The sequence below is a fragment of the Neovison vison genome, chromosome 1, assembly GCF_020171115.1.
Source record: "Neovison vison isolate M4711 chromosome 1, ASM_NN_V1, whole genome shotgun sequence".
Lineage (NCBI taxonomy): Eukaryota > Metazoa > Chordata > Mammalia > Carnivora > Mustelidae > Neogale > Neogale vison.
Window position 1 is genome coordinate 107,139,695 of NC_058091.1, and position 23,381 is coordinate 107,163,075.

The 23,381-nt window shown below is 34.4% G+C and overlaps 1 protein-coding gene across 1 annotated transcript in view; it reads right to left on the minus strand.

Moving 5' to 3' along the window:
* EYS (eyes shut homolog) overlaps positions 1-23,381 on the minus strand; it is a 1,652,430-nt gene that overhangs the window by 1,198,223 nt on the left and 430,826 nt on the right. Inside the window, 1 exon segment of the mRNA XM_044253753.1 lies at positions 7,576-7,697. Coding sequence (XP_044109688.1) covers positions 7,576-7,697 — 122 coding nt within the window.

Genomic DNA, 23,381 nt, shown 5'->3' on the forward strand with positions numbered 1-23,381 from the left:
TAGCCAATTAAAAATGACACCTATCCAAATGGCAGGAAAGATGGTTTCTAGGAGAAAACAAGTTATTTTGGATTGTGACTACCCACTAAATTCTCAGATATAAACAGTGAAGCCCAGACTGAAGTCTTATAGTTATACAAATATAGCAAATAATAATATAAAAGCACAATATAATGTTTTATTGAAGTAAGCTGAAGCTTAATCTATCTCATAAGCCTTTGAAAATAAATCCACTTATTGATGCATTTTGGCTAATATTGGCAATGCAAATGGTATTCAATCAGTTCTAAATTATTTTTTTAAGATAGGCTCTTTCTGAGAACTGTCCATTTTTATTAGGGTGTCTGAAAATGGAAAATTCCTCTCTCTGATCAGTTATGTTCTCACACAATATTTATGAAATTCAGCTCTGCTTGATAGATTTCTTAAAGCTCAAAATTCAACCATCTGTAAATCTCACTTCTCTGTAATGAGTCTTGGAATAAAAAAGAAGGGAAAGTATGTCTGAGCTTCCAAAATAGACTTTACAAGTCCAAAATTATTAAGCTCATGTACGTCTTTACTCAGGTGGATCAACAAATATTTTCTTAGGTTCTCTTTACTTTTATTTTGCATACCATCCTAACAGATTTGATTATCTATTTCAAAGCCATGACAGATTCAAAACAATGGATGAGAGGGGAAGAAGTGGAGTACTTTAGATACATATTAACTGTGACCAAAACTTACCATTGAGAAGAATACGTTGAATTATATAAGCCATAAAATGAATAAACTAAAATTTTATATTAGTCTTGGATTATACAAGAGAAACAATTCTATTATCTAGTCCATTACAGAAACAATAGAAAACTGACACCCATCATAATGAACCACTTTCATAAATGTAATGTTAAATTATTCTCAATAAATTCTTAAAGTAAGGATCTATACAATGAAAGCTAGAGATCTGGGCAACAACAACAACAACAAAAAAAAAACAGGCAGATTTTATTCTACATAAACAAAGGTAGGTTATTTAGAATAGACATGGCCAAAGGTTTTCATTTTGTTATCTAATCAATGCAATGCCTTTTTTTAAACAATGTGTTTGGTTGTTAGCTAATGTCCCACGATGTAGCTTAAACCTTTGGCTTTGGTGAGTGTTCACCACTGAAGATGTTGAAACTAATCAAGTTAATCAAAAGACTTACCTGAACCTCTGGGATATCGTATTTAATCAGTCATTGATTATTTTTAATACTCATTTTAGATTTGAACCATTACACACAACCTGTATGAAAAACTATAATTTATGCAAAGATTTCCTGATTAATAAATGTCAACATAAAGAGAGTAACACTTCACTAAGTTATTACAAGTGAGAAGAAAACAATATATTATTATCTCCCTCACAAAAGGATTGGGATGAAAAATTTAGATTTATTCCTTTTGTCTTAAAAATAAAAGCACCAAGGGGCACCTGGGTGGCTCAGTGGGTTAAGCCGCTGCCTTTGGCTCAGGTCATGATTTCAGGGTCCTGGGATCAAGCCCCACATCGGGCTCTCTGCTCAGTGGGGAGCCTGCCCCCCACCCCGCCTGCCTCTGGCTACTTGTGATCTCTCTGTCAAATAAATAAATAAAATCTTTTAAAAAATAAAAATAAATAAAAATAAAAATAAAAGCACCAAAACAAGATGGAAGAACTCAATAGAGAAGATACAATGAAATACCCTCCTAAAAACTCAGGAGGATAAAATTCTAGATTTTTCAGACCACCCTTCTCTTTTAAGGCGCTAAATTGTGAGTTGTCAGTACACATGGAATGAATACCTCTGTGCTCCACCTCCAATATCACAGATGTTTACAGCTAGAAAGTGCCATCTAGATAATCAATCCAGTGATTTTCAAAGAGAAATATACATCAAAAATCACAAGGAATTATGTTATCTAGGTACCAGATGGATCCATGTACTGAATCAGAATTTTAAGCACGTGTATTTTTAAAGTCAACTCTCTGGTAAAGAACGATTGGTACAACTCTTTGATTCTAGAGTAGAAGCTGACAGTTCAACTAAAAAGTGCAATAGCAGGTACTTGTTTATGTATATTCTGGTATTTAAATAAAATGGAAAGCTAAATTTTTCTTCAATTAATAATATAGTACCATATAAAGTAGATACGAGTGACTATTCTAACAGTTCTTCATTTTATGCTTCTACTAAGTTGTGACTTGTAATAAATCATTGAACAAATCCATGTCAAAGTCAGACAATCTCCAAAAGTTCTTGCTACCCTTTTTTTTTTTTAAATAATTTTAAGATCTTATTTATTTGACACATAGAGAGAGAGAGAGCATGCACAAGCAGGGGGAGCGACAGGCAGAGGGAGAGGGGGAGAGGGACACAGGCCCCCCCCGCTGAGTGAAGAGCCCAAAGGGGGCGTTGATCCTAGGACCCCAGGATCATGACCTCAGCTGAAGGCTAGGACCCTGGGATAATGACCTCAGCTGAAGGCAGATGTTAACCAACTGAACCAACCAGGAACCCTCTACTATTGTAAGTTACTCAAAGATTTTAAGATGTTTAATCTAATCAAGTTTTTAAAATGAGTATGAAAAATTCCTTTTTTTTTGGGGGGGGGTTTAACATTTCAGATGATATTCTATAGAACCCATTACTTAAAAACAATATTATTATATGACACAGACTAGAGATTATATATAAGAGCTAAGACATATCAGATTTGACAAATTTTGTCATAATCTTATATAATAGAAATCACTGGAAATAAAATTTGTTACTATCATTTTTTGCTACAAAAATGTTTTTTTTTCTTTTCTTTTCTCTATCAAGGAGTATTAGGCAGTCTGTGTATTTGAAGAATTTTAGAGCTCCCAAACTCTGCCCCTAAATCAGAGTCTCTATTAATTTCTATCAAGTGAGATTAAGCAAATCTTTATGGAGAGGAAGGGCATGAAAGAAGTGAAGGCTTCTGTATTTGGACAGAGAACAGTTGGACTAATTCCACACTGATGGAGAATTTGTAATCCTAGAGAGAGAGCAGAACCCAAGGTTTTAATGGTTCCAACTGGATATGCTGAAGGGACAACTGGGACCTCACTACTAATTAGCTAAACACCAGGCACTTGAGGGATGCAGAGAAGATTCTGGGAGCCAAATTTGGTATGAAAGGATTGGAATCATTTGGCAGACTAGCCCATATTTGAAAGTAGCGTGGGGATGACAAAATGGGCATTTCAGTAACAGCCAAGATGAACTAAGGAGGAGAGGCTATTCTTTCATGATCCTGGCTTGAGCCACTCCCAGCATTTATTTTCCAATCCCAAAGGGAGGAAATGGGCAACTCTCAAATGACTAACACAGATTTTTCAACCATATGGTGGTGAAGGTAAAAGAAGTTTTATTTTTACTAGAAAACACATAAATTCAGTTTGTTTTTTGCACCAGAATATTTGGCAGAAAATTTTTTTTTGGTAGTATACTAGTATACATAATATGTATACATTTTTACATAGTTGTATATGAATGAAAACATTGTCTTTTCCACACATGAGTTCTGCTGCACTAGTTTTGTTTCTTCTGCTGTTATCAAAATTAAGTGTTTATAGCAGCAATGGCCACAGTCGCCAAACTATGGAAAGAACAAAGATGCCCTGCAATAGATGAGTGGATAAGGAAGATGTGATCCATATACACTATGGAGTATTATGCCTCCATCAGAAAGGATGAATACCCAACTTTTGTAGCAACATGGACGGGACTGGAAGAGATTATGCTGAGTGAAATAAGTCAAGCAGAGAGAGTCAATTATCATATGGTTTCACTTATTTGTGGAGCATAACAAATAGCAGGGAGGACAAGGGGCGTTAGAGAGGAGTAGGGAATTTGGGTAAATTGGAAGGGGAGGTGAACCATGAGAGACTATGGACTCTGAAAAACAATCTGAGGGGTTTGAAGTGGCGGGGGGGTGGGACGTTGGGGTACCAGGTGGTGGGTATTATAGAGGGCACGGCTTGCATGGAGCACTGGGTGTGGTGAAAAAATAACGAATAATGTTTTTCTGAAAATAAATAAATTGAAAAAAAATTAAGCATTCATTATATATGTAAGATAGAAGAAAATGAAAGTATAATGAGAAGGGAAAACACTTGAATAATTTGATCATATATTTTTAAATAACCACAAAGAAATATTCTCAAATATACCTCAGAAATTTACATGAGAAAATAAGTCTTATTCTACCCATTCTTAACATTTGTGTCTTGTTATGTGCTAAGCATTCATATTTTTCTATTTTTTCTCTCATTGTTTTCTTAGGTTTACTGAACCATAAAGGAGGGAAGGAAGAAAACTGGCTCACTGTTACAAAATACTTCTCATCCTGGTTTTAAAGTCTTCTGACTTTCTGCTTTTTCTCTAAACTCACATTCATGATGAAACATGTATCATAAAGAAATGCTGCAAGTGTAAAAATGTTAATTTTTACACCAAGTTCAAAGAACACGCAAGTTCAAAGAACATGCAAGCCTAATATAAGTGGCATTGCCTGGGTTTGTTTGAAAAGTTATGCTCAGGAAAACAAACAAACAAACAAAAACCAGACTGAGGGGCATCTTGGTGGTTCAGCAGGTTAAAGACTCTGCCTTGGGCTCAGGTCATGATCCCAGGGTCCTGGGATCAAGACCTGCATTGGGCTCTCCACTTCCTCCTCTCTCTCTGCCTACCTCTCTGCCTACTTGTGATCTCTGTCAAATAAACAAAATCTTAAAAAAAGAAGACTGATGACTCTTACAGCCAAATGTGAGTGCCCTATAGATTGAATAAAATCATCTTTCTGTTTATCAAAATTAACTATTTTGTAGAAGCATCACCTTCCATGTCTTTCCTTTTCTTTTACACTTCAAAGCCTTTAGCATTTCATGGTTTTTCTTTTTCCAATATGTTGTAAAACACAGCAGATACAAAACTCAAACTGGACCTTGCTTTATTGCTTATTTTAGCCAGGCTCTATTTCAAAATTATGAGTTTTAGCTCTGTCTTCTTTTTCTATTTATTATTATGTAATGTATTACTTTTAAAATTACATACTACTTATTCCTATACAAAAATATAATATTTAATATAATATTGGTATAATGGCTAACTTCAAAGGCCTGTGTGCTCAACCCCTACACATTCCAAAGGAAGGACCTTTTAACTGGGACCTGGAAGGTAACCTCTGAGTATTGGAATATCCTGTCTAAAAACAGTGTCTTTGATACATGATGACATAATATATGTATACACTGTGAAACACTTACTACAATAAGGTTAATTAACACATCCATCCCATCACATAGTCACCGTGTGTGTGTGTGTATGTGTGTGTATCTACTCTCTTAGCGGATTTCAATTACATGATGTAGTAGTATTAACTACGGTTACCACAAAGTACATTAGATCTTTGCTTGTGCCCTTTGACTAGCATCTCCCTATTTCCCCTACCCTCCAGCTGCTATTAACCACCATTTTACTCTGTTTCTGTGAGTCCCACTTTTTAAAATTCTTATTTTTCTTTACTCTTATTATCATAGTTTCTGGACATAGGTGTCAAGATTTAGGCTAATACTAGCCTAAAGTTAATTTGAATAGCTTCTAACTGGCAAATTATAAAATGAATAAATGAGAGAATACTATCCTTGGAAGTTCTATGGTTTGATATGATACACTTTCTAAAGCTGCAGTCTCTAACTTGTTAAACAACTGTCTTAGTATCATACAGATAAGCTATGGCAAGTTCACGTCTAGAAGGGGAATCTTATGGTTTTGGGTATGAAGCTTTTTCTACTATAACAAACTCCTATTATTGCTGAAGTTATTGGTGAAATCATGGACTAAAATAAAGCTTATCTGCACTATGGAAACTAAATGATTTACCTGCAAGTAAAAGGAATGCTTCCTCAAGCCATACTAAAATATAAGCCATGAACGATCTCACATAATTAGACTTAGGGGGTTTCAGTAAGGAGTTTAACTATCTGCCAAGAACCGGGTCTCTTCTGACTCTCAGCTCTGCTGTCTTCAGGGTCATTTATCATTAGGTGGCACCTCACCTCTTCCTTGGGCTTTAAAAATGGCAACTGTAAGTACATGTATAAAATCTAGTTGTTGGAAGATCTCGAACAGGATACACCAGTGAGGAAGGCTTCCCCCAGAAAGAACACTCATCTCAGAAGCCAGCATAAAGTCATATGGCCACTCCTTCAGGAGTTCCCAAAAGTGGAATGGAGTTAGAATGACTAAGACAAAGCATCTGGTACAAATAAAGACAAAGCAACAGGGCCACTGTGCATACCTAAATTATAGTTAGGTAACTGATGCACCCTCCATTTCTAGTCTTTCACATCTAAATGTTAATTGTAATTCTCCATTTAGATGCTTGCCTCTCTTGTGGGAAAGAAATAATATGCCACAAATCAGCCTTTCACTGTAAAAACAATGCTAGTACACTGATAGTCAAAATATGTCAGTGGAAATGAGTCTGTTTTTCAAAGCAGTTTCTTCTAACTTGAACTAGTGTAGTCTTTTTGTGAAAATCAGCTTTGTTGCTAAAAGACAAACTGTAAGCCTATACTAGTAGTGCAGCATTAACCTGTGTTGTATGTCATTTATTTTCTGAAGTCAGTCAGTGAATCCACCTTCAGTAGATATTTCTTATGTCAGGCTTTCTGAAAAATGAGAAGCCTGAAGGGATCCCATTGATTTGCCAACTGTGTCACAGTCCGTTTAAGGCAGAATGGCACATACTTGTGACAAAGGTGATGACAAATGGATATGTACTGAAGGGACAGCACCTACACAGATGAATGAAGGAAATTATGGAAGCACAAAACACCAGATAGAAAGCAAGATAAAATTTAAGATTATAAATATCAATGAAACACATTATGTGTGTATATACTATCCTGAATTATATAAAGGGTTCATATAAAACTAATGTCATTTTGGGGCACCTGGGTGGCTCAGTTGTTAAGTGTCTGCCTTCGGCTTAGGTCATGATCCCAGGGACCTGGGACAGAGTCCCACATCCAGCTCCCTGGTCAGTGGGGAGCCTGCTTCTCTCTCTGCCCCTGCCACTCCCCCTGCTTGTGTTCCCTCTCTCACTGTGTCTCTCTCTGTCAAATAAATAAGTCTTAAAAAAAAAAGAAAAGACACGTCATTTTTTAGAATAATTTTCTGATATTTTACACAAATTCAATATTACCAAGAATTGTGAATCAAATTGTAAATCTAAAAAAGATTCTGTTTTATAATATTTACATCAACTTATATATAGTTATGAATGGAACACTTTTTTATTATTAAGTTAAAATAATATAAGTTAAATATATAAGTAAATATATATATAAATAAGTAAATATATAAGTTAAAATAATATTTCTTGAGTTTCTGTTTTCTAATCTCTCTCTCTCTCTCTATATATATATATATATATATCTCAACTTGACATACACACAAATGTTAACTGTATTTGTAGGGATTAATTTATGCTATCCCACAGTAAGATAAGTTAATAATATTCATGGATACTAACGAGATGAAGATCTTTGCAGGTAGAATTGTGCTCACAGGCATTCAGGATACAATCATCAATGTCCTGTTCACACCTCAAGCCAGCAAAACCCGGATTGCATAAGCAGGAGAAGCCATTAACCACTAAGAATGAGAGAGAAGAGAAAATAATATATCTTTAATAATGATATGAGTATTGCTAATTATTCTCAAGAATGTTGCATTCAAGTAAATGCATTTCATTTTTAACTAAAGTAAATGTGAATTCACAGCTCTCTACAGTATTATTTAAATAACTGTTTTGCTCAGTTCTATTTAACTTTAAAACTTTAATTTGAAATAAAAACAATTACAATAAACATTTGGTAGCGGTTTGCAAAACAACAATGATTATACCCAATTTTTTCTCTTCTCTCTTTCATTTGTCAGTAAACAATACCTATGATAAACAGGTTACTTTTATATCAATTAACTTTTCCTTGAGTGTTTTAGGTTTAATAAACTAGAAGTTAACTCATTGTTAAGATTTTGTGTGACAAGGCAGACTAAAGTGGGTAGTAATCTGAAAGTTGACATTGAGCTATTTAAGCCTTAGTTAAAAAGAGCTTTCACATTTCATCATGATCTTTTAAAACTAATAAGAATCTGTCCTCTATTTTATCATTAATGATTTAAAAAAAAAAAAGGTTTCTGAAGCATCTCAAGGAAGTGATGACTGCATGAATTGTAGTTGGAGCAGGAACAGATTTATGTCTACTTCTAGTCAGTCCTGGGTTCTTCATTATCCCTGAGATTTACCACATAATCTACACTGTCACTCTGCCTCTGCACATGTACCTGCTATTGCTCTCACTAAATGTTGAGGTCCTGGGTAGCAACAGAATTTTTAATACACTGTGTGGTATTTAGCTGGCTTCTAGGTTTCTGTAGCCATGCTTTTGGACAGCACATTCACTTGAGCTTTTAGAAAGAAAACCAGCTCAGGGATGCCTGGGTGGCTCAGTTGGTTAAGCAACTGCCTTCGGCTCAGGTCATGATCCAGTGTCTTGGGATCGAGTCCCACATCAGGCTCCTTGCTTGTCAGGGAGCCTACTTCTCCCTCTGCCTCTCCCTGCCTCTTTGTCTGCCTGTGCTGTGCTCTCTCTCTCTCTCTCTGACAAATAAATAAATAAAATCTTTAAAAAAAAAAAAAAAAAGCAAAGAAAGAAAACCAGCTCATAGCTGCCAAGAAGAAACAAGGGAGACACAAGAATGGCAGCTCTTTAGGCAGGATTTTACTATTATGTTTTACTTTTTTCATGTGGCACCCTAGTTTTTAACATCCCCGTGAATCAAAATAACTAATATACAAGTATAGTTGCAAATAATATAATGAGATAATATGGGATCAGCTGTGTTTCCTTACATGATATATATAGCATTATGTATGTTAACAAATTAAAATCAAATGTTAGAAAACATATAATTAAGACTGTAGAGTATCATCAATCATGATAGTTTTAAAAATGTTCATAATTATAAATTCAAGTTTGGATACTGATGCAAATTGGCAAGTAACAAAAACTACAGTCAAATTAACTTTCTATGCAGATAGAGATATTCTCTGCAAATTGATGAATTCTTCTAAAAGAAAAATGACAATAGATAACTTTAAATTAGCAAAGGGTCTGAAAGACAGAGATTGGTGTTAGCAAATAAAGCTTGCATTTATTATCAAGAAATATGTTTTTTGAATGTTGGTTATTCTGGGCTAAGAAGCTAAGAATGAAGCCAGGTGAGTACCTGGGGAATTAAACTGGATACCATAGGTAAAATAAATAAATGAAAAAACATAATTTGTTTAAAATTTAAAACAAAGAAACAAACAAACAAAAGGGTTTTTTTAAATCCCCCCACATCTAATTTGTTAACTATGGGCTATGTTAAAACTTATCACCATTTTATCAGGAAATACTATTTTTAAGCATATTGTTTGTTTTGCTGTTATTTTTTTTTACCAGAAAATAAAGTTACTGTTTTAATTAGTTTTTGTTTATAAATATTTCATACTCCTGATCTGAACTGAAATTTTCATCAGATATGCCCTGCCTGAATTTGGATGTACTATTAATTTTACACTTAAATTCACAATGAACATCATTTATTAGTTGTCCTGAAACAAAGCTGATATGATAAAACTTCATGGTGAAAATATAGATGTATTTTAATAATGTATTGCCAATGTGGTGAATAAACATATGCTTGAGATTTACAATTTCATATTTACATATTAATAATTGTTTCTAATATATAGTCATGTAATAAATAATGTTAACTTGAATTCAGGAAGTTTGGCTTCCCAAACTATCTTATATTTGAGAAAGTATTTAGAATACAATATCTTAGACTTATGCTGATATCAGTTTACATGTCTGATCTAATTTTTAATAAATGTTTTGGGTCTCTGGTAGTAAAAATCTCTTGGATGGGAAGTTAAAAATATATTACGGTTAATTCTATTATGAAATAGGTTAATATGTCAGGTACTCAAAGTTTACATCTTCCATAATATATTATGTATGACCTCCAAAGTTTTAATAGGTAATGTTACATTACAAGTAGCATATTTGAAAATTGTACTTTCTTACTGTATAAGGAATTATGACTTAAAGTATTTTCTTATATATTTTTCTTTTTTCTACTATTTATTCTTTTTAAAGTTTTTATTTAAATTCCAGTTAGCTAACATACAGTGTAATATTTCAGGTGTACAATATAGTGATTCAGCACTTCCATACCTCACCTGGTACTCATCACAACTTATAAAAATCATATGCATATTATATCACTTAGAATATATCAGATCTGTCCCATCCATAGCCATATGTAATCATTATTCTAGGGTTACCTAGATCTAAAAGTGTTGCTAACTATTCTCTGAGGCATACTGTTAAGACCCTTCCTTATTTTATAGTGAATATCAGAAATTGAAGAGTCATTCCCAGCATTCCCAAACACCAATGGGCTTGAGATTAGAAAAAGGATAATAATGACTTATTTCAAGGTAACTTGAGAATTTCACAAATTTAAAAACACAATTTTAAAGTAACAAAATCTGAAAAAAAAAAAGAAAAGAGAAAAATGATCATAATGTCAGTTCAAATCAGTAGTAGAAAGCAGGTGGCCCATAATTCCAAAAAGTATTTTGCTTAGCTGCCATAGTGTTAGAAAAGTTAATTCTATATTAACATCTACAAGATATTCCAGTTTGTGAGGCCCCACTTCTACCTGTTGTTTTAAATTTGGGCTGCTTCACACAATTTGAAAAAAATCGGTTATGCTCTTTAATGACATGCATTTACAAAGCACTGGTTTAAGGAAAATAACTCAAAATTTCAGCTGAATCATACTATTTCAAAATAAAATGACTTTTCTTCAAAATGTTCTTCCTCAGAGGTAATATTAACCATTTATTCATTTAGTGGAGGATCAAAAAATATATTTTAAAAGCGATAAAATAAAACAAGATGGACAGTTTTTTTTGGTCAACATCCTTCTAGCTCATTCTTTTTTCCTCTTCGCCCTGTAGTGATATCCAGTTCACAGGGCTATTTCATGACCTATTTCTCCTGTGTCTCAACAAAAATTATCCATTTTAGACTTGTTCTTCCATTTCAAAAACCATGTTCTAATATTCAATATTTCTCCTTTATGTTCTTTCTCCCTTTCCTTCCTCTCATCTTTCCTTTTCTTCTGACTGTCTTATTTTTCCTCTATAAATTTAAATTTCTTCAGGAATACACATTTGATAGGAGGAAATGCATGTGTGTGTATGTGTATGTGCATCTGTGTAATAGATTTGATAAAATAATGATTTATTTTAAATCACTGTAAGCAGTGTTTCTCCTACCTATAAGTACTCTTTAAAAATCTATCATTAAAAATAAAGAAAAAAATGGCTAATTCTAACATCAGAACTTAGAAGTCAAATCTCATTAGAATTTCTCATTTGCCAACATTATACTCACAAAAATATATATGAATTCATCATATGTGGGGGTGTTTTGTGAAAATAATAGGGATTGGCTTTGACACTCATAGCAGGATAAAATCAGTAAATAATCAAGGTTGTATATTGACTCATTCCATTATTGTGTCAGAATCTACATTAGACTATTCTACAAGAATTGCTGTGACTGAGTGAACTCACTGTCATAGCAATATCCATGCAAGCAAGGGCTGGAACTGCACTCATTGACATTGATCTCACAGTGTGGACCTGCAAAGCCTTTTGCACATTGGCACTGGTACCCAAGAGGAGATATTTCCAGATCCATTTTCTTTCCAAACACAGCACCATTCTCACAAGGATCAGTAGTCTCACAAGGCGCCAAATCATGGTAAGAATCTGAAAGGGAAGAATCAGAGTGTCCATGTTTATTTAATGAACAAATCCCAACTGCTGTCACTCATGGCATATGTCTGCATAAATGCATTCAACTTAGTCTCTAGGCAATGACTCATAATTTTCGTCAATATTACCATTGTGATTCTCTCTCTATATATTACAATTTAAGAAAGAAATGTTATTTATGATTTCTATGCTTCATCTAACAAAGCACCAGCAGGCAGCAATGTTAAGTGACAGCATCTTTAAAAATACCATTTTGTTTCTTCATACTTTATACCTCTTGTTCAACAATGTTCTCTGAAGACATTGCAATTAAAAAAGTACATTATTGATGATTGATTCTCCCTGGGTTTTTTGTCTTTGTTTCTGTTTTTCTGGTACCCTGGAGGTTGCTATCACTATAAGCTTTGCTTGATGGATTTGTTGCTATTCTCAAAACAAGTACACAGTGAAAAAGGAACATTTTAATAAGGTTTTAATCTTAAGAGTAACACCTCAGTCCATAAACTAAGTTTTAAATTTTACTCAGGGACTGTAACTAGATAAAGCGACTGTCACTGCATAAAATATACACAAGTATTTCGAGATAAGAAATAAGATGCTTGACCCAAGGGAATACATACCGAACAAAAAGTGAAGCATAAACAGCATTAAATTGTTCAACAATGCAAAATCATTATTCAGGTATCAGTTTTCCAGATATAGTAAAAATATTTGTATATTAGGTATTTGGCAAGTACTTAAATAATAGCATCCATTCATCAAAATATGTAGCGTATACATACAAACAGTGCCTGGCTGAATATCTCAGAGAAGAAAATAACAAATAATCATTAAGTCCTTTATTCATATTTTCTTAGTACCTTCTCAGCTGTAGAGATGAAGGGATAATAAACAAACTGGGTTAAGAGATAAAGTTTTAAAAGTTTAGAATATTATATGCAAACAATGAGTCATGGAATACTACATCAAAAACTAATAATGAACCCTATGGTGACTAACATAACATAATAAAAAAAAAATAGAAGTATAGCAGTAGGTGGAAAAATTCTAAAACCTCTGGATCCCTATGATCCTCCCCTTCTTGTTGCAAAGGGAAAAAAAAAGGAGGAAAATCCTAGAAACTGCTGAAGACATCAACAGTGTATACAATGAAAGATCCAAAGTAATACAGTAAGGGTCATAAAATAAGACCAACAGAAACTGTACCAAGCTGAGGGACACTGAGATATTTCAGTGGGTTAAAGTGTCTTCCTTTGGCTCAGGTCATGATCTCTAGGACCTGGGTTTGAGCCTACTGTTGGGCTCCCTGCTAGTCAGGGAGTCTGCTTCTCCCCCCTGGTGTGCCCCTCCCCCTGCTTGTGCTCTCTCTCACTCTTTCCCTCCCAAATAAATAAATAACATCTAAAAAAAGAAAGAAAGAAAGAAACTGTACCAAGTTGAATAGACACCCAGTATCTCAGGTTTCCAAGTTCAGTAAAAGAAATAAAAATAAAAACTACTTCCAAAGAGCATAAAAACAAATTATTTCCTTCAATTAAAAAATCTATTAAGTGGCTTTTTCCTTTCAAGAGCTATGGTAAATAGTGTGGAGAATTCAAATAATATACAAGGCCTCTTCCTTTGCCTAAAAACATTATGAGGCTGAAGTATATTGCAAATGGTGCCTTCCTAGATACTATTTTTATCATAAAGAAAGTATCTTTTTTGCAAAATAAGAGAAATGGCACTGAACAACATCCACCAGAAATACATAAAACAATGAATTATACTTAACAAAAAGTTCTCATGCATGCCCTTCTTTCTAATTACCTACTTCTAAATATTTAATTGTAAGAATAGGTATTTGCTTTGCTAGTGAGAAGTTAATTTAGCTTGTCTCTTTCATAAATTGTTGCATGCATATAATGCATTAGATTGCTGAGCAATAATTATTAATTATATTTGAAAAGACACTCATGGTATTCTTTTTTACCAGTTGATTTTTATACTTATTCACCATATAAATAATTTAATGAGCCCCTACTAGGTGTAAAGCAATGAGGTAGAAGCTGGGGTTATAAACAATGAGGGTTCACATAAGCAAATAATTCACTACAGTGTGATATAGGGTAAATGTAGTCATGCTAAGGGATGTTCTCATGTTCTCATGCTAAGAAATCACTGTAGCAGGAAGAATTCTAATATGGCCTCTATGGTCCCCACACCTGAGGACATAGCCTATAGAATCCTCTCCCCTGAGTAGGGGTAAGATTTGTGAATGTGATGAACTACCACTCTGATGATTAAGTTATATTATACTGCAAAAAGGATATGTAGAAATATTAAAGTCACTGGATCAGATGACTTTGAATCAACTGAAAGAGAGATTTTCTTGGGAAGTTCTGCCTTAATGAAGTGTGACTTTAAAAGAATGCAAAGGCATTCTGATCCGCTGGAAGGAATAAAAGAAGTCAGAGGCATTCTGATCACCTGGAAGGAACAGAAATTAGGAAAACAATCCTATTTGTAATTGCAGCAAAAATAATAAAATAAATATGAATAAACTTAACCAAGGAGGTGAAAGACATGTATTCTGAAAACTCTAAAACACTGATGAAAGAAGTTGAAGATGACACAAAGAAATGGAAAGATATAAAATGCTCATGAATTGGGAGAATAAATATTGTTAAATTGTCCATAATATCCAAAGAAATCTACACATTTAATGTGATTCCTATCAAAATACCAATAGTATTTTTCATAGGACTAGAAAAAAATGATCCTAAAATTTGTATGGAACCACAAAAGACCCTGAGTAGCTGAAGTAGACTTAAAAAAGAACAAAACTGGAGGTTTCACAATTCTAGATTTCAAGATATACTCCAAAGCTGTAGTAATCAAATGAATATGGTCCTGGCACAAACATAAACACATAGATCTATGAAAGAGAACAGAAAACCCAGAGATAAATCCACAATTATGTAGTCAATTAACCTTTGACAAAGAAGTAAGAACGTCTGAATGGGGGGGAGGGGGTGTTCCTGGGTGGCTCAGTCACTGGACGTGTGCTTTTGGTTCAGGTCATGATCCCACAATCCTGGGATTGAGCCCCACATTGGGCTTTCTGCCCAGCAGGAAGCCTGCTTCTCCCTCTCCCACACCCCTTGCTGTGTTCCCTCTCTTGCTATGTCTATCTCTGTCAAATAGATAAATAAAAAACTTAAAAAAATATATCCAATGGGAAAAATAGTCTCTTCAACAAATAGTGCTGGGAAAACTGGACAGGTACATGCAGAAGAATGAAACTGGATCACTTTCTTACACCATACACACACACAAAAAAAACCCAAAAGGGATTAAAAACCTAAATGTGAGACCTGGAACCATAAAAGTCCTAGAAGAAAGCTCAGGCAGTTTTTTGTCAGTAATTTCTCTGACATCAGCTGTAGCAACATTTTTCTAGATGCGTCTCCTGAGGCCAAGGGAAACAAAAGCAAAAATAAACAATCTATTCAGACTATATCAAAATAAAAGTTCTGCACAGTAAAGGAAACAGTCAACAAAGCTAAAAGAAAAACTGTAGAATGCAAGAAGATATTTGCAGATGATATCTGATAAAGGGTTAATATTCAAAATATATAATGAACTTACACAACTCAACACCCAAAAACAAACAGTCCAATTTAAAAATGGACAGAAGACATGAACAGACATTTCTCCAAAGAAGACATACAGATGGCCAACAGACACATGAAAAGATGCTCAATATCACTCATCATCAGGGAAATGCAAATCACAATGAGATATCATCTCGCTCCTGTCAGAATGACTAAAATCAGAAACACAAGAAACAAGTGTTTGCAAGGATGTAGAGAAAAAGAAATCCTGTGCATTGCTGGTCAGAATGAAACCTGGTACAGCCACTATGCAAAACAGAAGGGAGGTTCCCCCAAAAATTCAAAATAGAATTACCATATGATCTAATAATTTCACTACTGGGTAGTTAAAGAATATAAAAAAAACCAAAAACACTAATTCAAATAGATATGTGCACCCTTTTGTTTATTGCAGTATTATTTACAGTAGTCAAATTATGGAAGCAGCCCAAGTGTCCATCAACAGATGAATGGATAAAGAAGACATGAGATATATATAGATATATATCTCTATATATATCTATATATAATAGAATATTACTCACCTACCAAAAAGATGAAATCTTGCCATTAGCAACAACATGAATGGATCTAGAAAGTATAACGCTAAGTGAAACAGGTCAGTCAGAGGAAGACAAATACTATATGATTTCAGTTCTATGTGGAATTTAAGAAACAAAACAAATGAACAAAGACAAAAAGAGATAAACTAGGGGCGCCTGGGTGGCTCAGTGGTTTAAAGCCCCTGCCTTGGACTCGGGTCATGATCCCAGGGTCCTGGGATTAAGCCCCACAGAGCAGAGAGCCTGCTTCTCCGTCTCTCTCTACCTACCTCTCTGCCTACTTGTGATCTCTGTCTGTCAAATAAATAAATTAAATCTTTTTAAAAAAGAGACAAACTAAAGACAAACAAACAAACAACTGAACTATAGAGAGCCGACAAATGTTTACCACAGGGGCGGTGGGTGGGAGGATGGGTGATGTAGGTGATGGGGATTAAGAGGACACTTATCATGATGAGCACCGAATAATATATAGAATTGTTGAATCACTATATTGCACAATTGAAACTGATATAACACCATGTGTTAGATATACTGGCATTTAAAAAAAAAAGCTGTTATGTTAATATGTTATAAAAGGAAGGAAGAGTTAAATGAAATTCACAAATTTGAAATAATATCTCTGTACACTGGGACAAGATCATATAATGCTTTGTGGTTCATAGGACTTGGACCTGTGTGCACTGAGAAGATGTTAAAATTCTTTCTTAAAAGTTGTAATGAGCTATACTAAGCCTGTTCACACCGAGAATTACACTGCATTTCTAAGTTGTTATTTAAAAACATATATAACGTTTATTTTTTTCCCTGAGGTTTTATTTTGCCGAAAACTATATCTTGTTGGCACAATTTAAACTCAATAACCATAGTAATATACATTTTATTTGCATACATAGTTGGTAGGAAAAATTAAAAACCTATTTTCATTATTTTCCTTTTACAACTATGTCATCAATATGCAAAATCCCAAATGCTTAGGTTTCAACTGAAGTTGTACTGGTAGTAGAAATGTGCATTTAACTGAACTATTTTTCCTTTAATTGAAATTTGCATCAATCAAATTAGTATGCTATTTTCAAGTGTATGAATCTCTTTTAGTATCAAGTTCTTTATAATATTATTAAACTTCTTAAAGAAAAATACTGGTTTTGAAAGCTTTAAATGGATATTGATGTTTATGAAAATGTGAAAATGCTAAACATGAATCCATTATTAGTCTAGTGGTTTGAATTTTTTCTTTATGATGACTCAGATAAAGAAAAATGCTTTTTAAAGACTCTGAAGTGATAGCAAAATTCAGAAATTTATAAAAAAGTAGCAATATTATAAATTAGTACATAATAGGTTAGGTGCTACATTTCTGTTAGGAAGTGTCATATAGGAGATGTAAATGACAGTAATAAGGGCACAATGACATCCACTACAGAGGTACATGAAATGGAAATCAAGTCCTCCAGCTTTCACAGTCTGCAACAAAAACTTCAAAGGATCAGCCTGGACAGTGTAAATTCTTTCATTGCCGAGAGTTAGAGGAATACATTCTGGGTAAACAGAGTAGTTCTTCATAAAGCATGCGTCAAAATATTGAAGATGCTCTGTTTATATCCTCTTAAAACCCATTATGAATCTATTATCCAAACTGTAAAAGACAACGCTTTTTACTAAACAGAAGAGCTAGATGACACTGTGTGTCTTTAATGGATATTTATACAAATATAAATATATATAAATATAATATAATAATATAATAGTAATATAAGTATATAAATATAAATAAAAATAAATATTTTTGTGCATTGTAAATGACCAGAGAGGTCTACAGTTATCTACCATTGGAAATTCCATGTAGACTAATGAAGCCTGAGTGATTTTTTTTTTAAAGATTTATTTATCTGAGAGAGAGAGATTCAGAGAGAGGGAGAGCATGAGAAGGGAGAGGGTCAGAGTGAGAAGCAGACTTCCTGCTGAGGAGGGAGCCCAATGTAGGACTTGATCCAGGGGCTCCAGGATCATGACCTGAGCTGAAGGCACTTACTTAACCAACTCAGCCACTCAGGTGCCCTTGAGTAATGATTTTTATGGGGAGATATTATCGGTCTCTTTCTACTACACCTCCATCTCTGTTTCCATTTCTAATTCCGTCATCTCTATCACCCATCTCTCTGTCTCCCAAATGCTGAAACGCACAGCTCCCAATCAATTTTGAAGATTTAATTTTTTCTCAAAGTTAGTGGTCAGTGAGACAGAGAACAATGGAAAAAAAACACATTTTTTCCCTCATAATCCTTAGATATTTCCTCATTTATTTTCCCATAATCCTCATTTATTAGTGGCACATAAGTTGGATGTATTTTATAAATATTGGCCATATATTAGAATTTACAATTTAAAATATTCAAATAAAAATTACTAATGGCCTCTGATTTACTTTGGTTTATGATTTTTCAACTTTACGATGGTGCAAAAGTGATATATGCATTCAGTAGAACTGCACTTTAGATTTTCAATTATGATCTTTTCCTGAGGTAGCAATATGTAGTATGATACTCTTGTGATGCTGGGCCACATGACTGTGACATTAAACAATCAATATACTTAGAACCATTCTGTACCCAAACAACCATTCTGTTCTTCACTTTCAGTACAGTGTTTAGTAAATTACACAAGATAGTCAACTCTTTATTATAAAATAATCTTGTTTTAGATGACTTTGCCCAATTATAGTTAATGTAAGTGTTCTGAGCACATTTAAAGTAGATTTGGCTAAGCTATGATGCTCGGTAGGTTAGGTATTTTACATGCATTTTCTACTTCTGTTAAATTCAACTTATGACAGGTTTAGCAGCACATAAGTTAATTGGAAATTGAAGAAGAACTGTATATTTAAGGTATACAACATGATGACTTGATTCATGTACACATAGTGAAATGATTACTGTAGTCAAGTTTACTAACATATATGCTCACATAGTTATAATTTTTTTGTGTGTGTGATTGAGCACAAAAAAGTATATATATGTATATATACACATACATATATATAGTATTGCTAATTTTTGTTGTACTATTTTGCAATGTTAGCTTAAGTTTTATTATAAATATTACAGATACAAAATGGAAAAATTGTCTTTCTGTATGATATCATTTTGAATTTTGGAAATAAAAAAGAAATTCTATTAGATTATTTCAGTGCATTCAAACTGAAAAAGTGTCAGAGATGAAAGATAATTGAGACCAAAGCAAGAAAGGGGTGACATAGTTCTTTTGATCCAATAATTTCTGCATTAATATTTATTTTAAAACATTGTAAATTTTAGATTAAGATAAGTCCATTGATAATAAGGTCTGTCTAATAGGAATATTTTTAATCCTTTATCATAAAATTTTTATGGAGCTACATAACCCCACAGAAACTAATGATCTAATTATTCTTTACTCTCCCTTTCCCTTCTTCACCTATGCTTCTAAAGAAATATAAACAAACATCATGTCTTAAACCAGTCTCATCGCCACTTTCAGAACCTTCATCCTGTTATTTTTTGTCCCACCCATTTTACAAAAAAATTCAGTCATCCATGTAATGGAGTGTGTGGTTAAAACTGTGAACACAGGGATACCTGGGTGGCTCAATCAGTTAAGTACCTGCCTTCTGCTCAAGTCACGATCCAAGAGTTCTGGGATCTAGTCCATGTAGGGCCCCCTGTTCTGTGGGGAGCCTGCTTCTTCCTCTCGCTCTGCCTGCCACCCTGCCCCTTGCATGTTCTCTCTCTCTCTGTGTCAAATAAATAAAATCTTAAAGGGTCACCTGGATGGCTCAGTGGGTTAAAGCCTCTGCCTTCGGCTCAGGTCATGATCTCAGGTCCTGGGATCAAGCCCCACATCGGGCTCTCTGCTCAGCAGGGAGCCAGCTTCCCCCTTTCTCTCTTTGCCGGCCTCTCTGCCTACTTGTGATCTCTGTCTGTCAAATAAATAAAATCTTTAAAAATTTTTTAAAAATTTAAAAAATTAAATTTTAAAAACAAAAAAGTTAAAAAAAGACTGTAAATGCAGGAATCACAATCATACGCTAGAAAATACTTATTTTATACAAAAAGATGAGAGTAAGTGAGGAGAGTGGAACAAAAAAAGATGTTAAGACATACAGAATAAAACAGCAAAACTACTGGCATAAATCCTACATTATCAATAATCATGCTAAGAGAAAGAAGCCAGTTTTAAAAGTTCACATCTCATTATATTTATATTAAATGTCTAGAATAGGCAAATCTATGGAGGAAGACAGTAGAGTGTGGCTGCCTAGAGTTGGAGGAGGGAGGAGATGAAGAGTGACTGCTAATGGGTACGGAGTTTCTTTTAGGGGTGCGGAATGTTCTTAAATAATGTGGCAATGATGGTTGTTCAAATCTGTGATTATGCTAAAATCTGCCAAATTGTATAAATATGTGAATTTTATGATATACAAATTATATCAACAAAGCTATTAAAAGAAAATAGGGTAATATTATCTTTTTTAATAATATTAACTGATATTCCTGTTAAACCCTGGTTAGTCTCCATTAGGTCAATCTACTGATTGATTAAGGGAAGAATAGACACCATATACAATTAAGAATTCAATTGATCAGGGTCATTGGCCTATAATTTTATTTTCTTAAAATGTCCTTATCTGACTTTGGTATCAGGATAATGCTCAACTTTTAAAATGGGTTTGGGAATGTTTCCTCCTTTTCATTTTTTTTTTTTTTTTTTGGAAGTGTTTGAGAAGGATTCTTCTTCAAATGTTCAGTAGAATTCACCATGAAAGGGTCTAGTCCTAGGCCTTTCTTTGGTGGGAGGTTTTTGGTTATTGATTCACTCACTTTACTCATTATTGGTTTATTCAATTGTTCTATTTCTTTATGATTCAGTCTTGGTAGATTGTGTGTTTGTAGAAATTTATCCGTTTCTTCTAATTTATCCTATCTGTTGGCATGTAATTGTTCATAGTAGTCTCTTAGACCCTTGTATGTGTTTTCTGCAGGCATGGGTGAAATGATTTTTTTTTAGCAAGGGTCTGAAGGGCTAAACCCCTGATCTTGATAGTCATAGTAAATTTAGCAGCACTGAAAGCTAAAGGGAATCCCCAAAGTGCAGGATGGTGAGGTGAACTTGAGAAAATGAGAGAATGATCTTACAATGGACAAGGAAAGAGAACAGACCACAATTTACATCAATTTTGGTCTCTCAGCAGAGAGTGTATGGTACAGTGGCAGAAAAGGGCAAATGGATGAAGCACTATGAGAAACTTCAATAGAAGCCAGAGAAACTCAGATACAACACACAAATGAAACATTTTTCTCCAAGCCATGATATTACATACACCAACTCTAACCCCAGATGTCACACCGAAGTGAGTGGGGGGGGATCCCAAAAGGAGAAATCCCACAAAACACAGATTATTTAACACGGAAGAAGTTGGCATTTAATCTGGGAATAGTAAACTACCTTATATCAACAATGACAATACTTTTAAAATAAGCTTTTAGTCAGGGTGCCTGGGTGGCTCAGTGGGTTAAAGCCTCTGCCTTCGGCTTGGGTCATGATCCCAGGATCCTGGGATTGAGCCCCACATCGGGCTCTCTGCTCAGCGGGGAGCCTGCTTCCCCTCCTCTCTCTCTGCCTGCTTCTCTGCTTGCTTGTACTCTCTCTCTCTATCAAATAAATAAATAAAATCTTTAAAATAAGCTTTTAGTCAAGCTTATTTTATGTCCTCAGCAGCAATAGTACCTTCAAAGATATGCTGAGATTAAATATAAAAGGAAGTTGCTTGTCTGCAAGTTTACATTTTTAGTACTGTATATTTTGATCCTGTACACAAACTCCAAGATGCTGACTTTCAGTTTAATGAAGAGCAGGCAAGCTTGGGACATAAAAACCCCATACGTCCCAATGCTGTGATACATTGCACAATACTGGGGATGTCACTCAAGAATAATATAAATCTTTTGCTTTTAAGTAAAACACCAAGTATTTATCAGGGAATACAGTCTAAGAGTTCAGTCTAGATCCTTGCTTAGTCATTTTCCCAATCCTTTATCTTAATGCCACTGACAGGATTACGGTTTTCAAGAATATTTCTCCTATCACAAGACATTTAATTCAAATTTTAAATTAAAATATGGTACATAGTGGCCCAATAAATTAATCAATCTCAAGTAAAAAATAGTTGATGAAGTCAAAAGTTTGAAGAAAGCACAACACTAGTCAAGACTCAGAGGCTTCTAGGTCACATGACTATAGCTTTAATAGAAACAACTTTAGTCTCGCAGGTGGTCTTAATTTGTCATCACATTTTACAAAATTATGTTTACTTTGGAAAATAGTAATAAATGCATATCTGTAGTTTCTACTCTGAGTAAATAAAGGATAAAGGTAACAGTTTAATGAAAATATTTCTAGCATTTGTATGTTTAGGGAGTTTTGATTCACTGATGAGGCATATAAAGTCAACGTAAGGTAAGATATGAGGCATGATTTAGGTAATATTCGTAATAATAGCAATCACTTAGGGGTGCCTGGGTGGCCAAATGGGTTAAGTCTCTGCCTTTTGCTCAAGCCATGACCCCAGGGTCCTGGGATGGAGCCCCACATTGCTCCCTGCTCAGCAGGGAGCCTATTTCTACCTCTCTCTCTGCTTCTCCCCCAGCTCGTGCCTACCTACCCACCCCATAAATAAAGAAAATATCGAAGAAAATAGTAACTATTACTTAGAACTTAAAACACACTAGGTACTATCTTATGTGGTTTATATGTGCTAACTCATTTTAACCTTATAAAGAACCTATGAGTGCTTATTGCTATTATCCCCCCCTTTTTATAATTTATTTTTTTAAATAAACATAAAATGCATTTTTATCCCCAGGGGTACAGGTCTGTGAATCACCAGGTTTACACATTTCCAGCACTCATCATAGCACATACCCTCCCCAATGTCCATATCCCCACCACCCTCTCCCGTCCCCCCTCCCCCCAGCAACCCTCAGTCTGTTTTTTGAGATTGAGTCTTTTATGGTTTGTCTCCCTCCTAATCCCACCTTCTTTCATTTTTTCTTTACCTACCCCACAACCCCCCCCATTGCATCTCCACTTTCTCATATCAGGGAGATCATATGATAGTTGTCTTTCTCTGATTGACTTATTTTGCTAAGCATAATACCCTCTAGTTCCATCCACGTCGTCGCAAATGGCAAGATTTCAT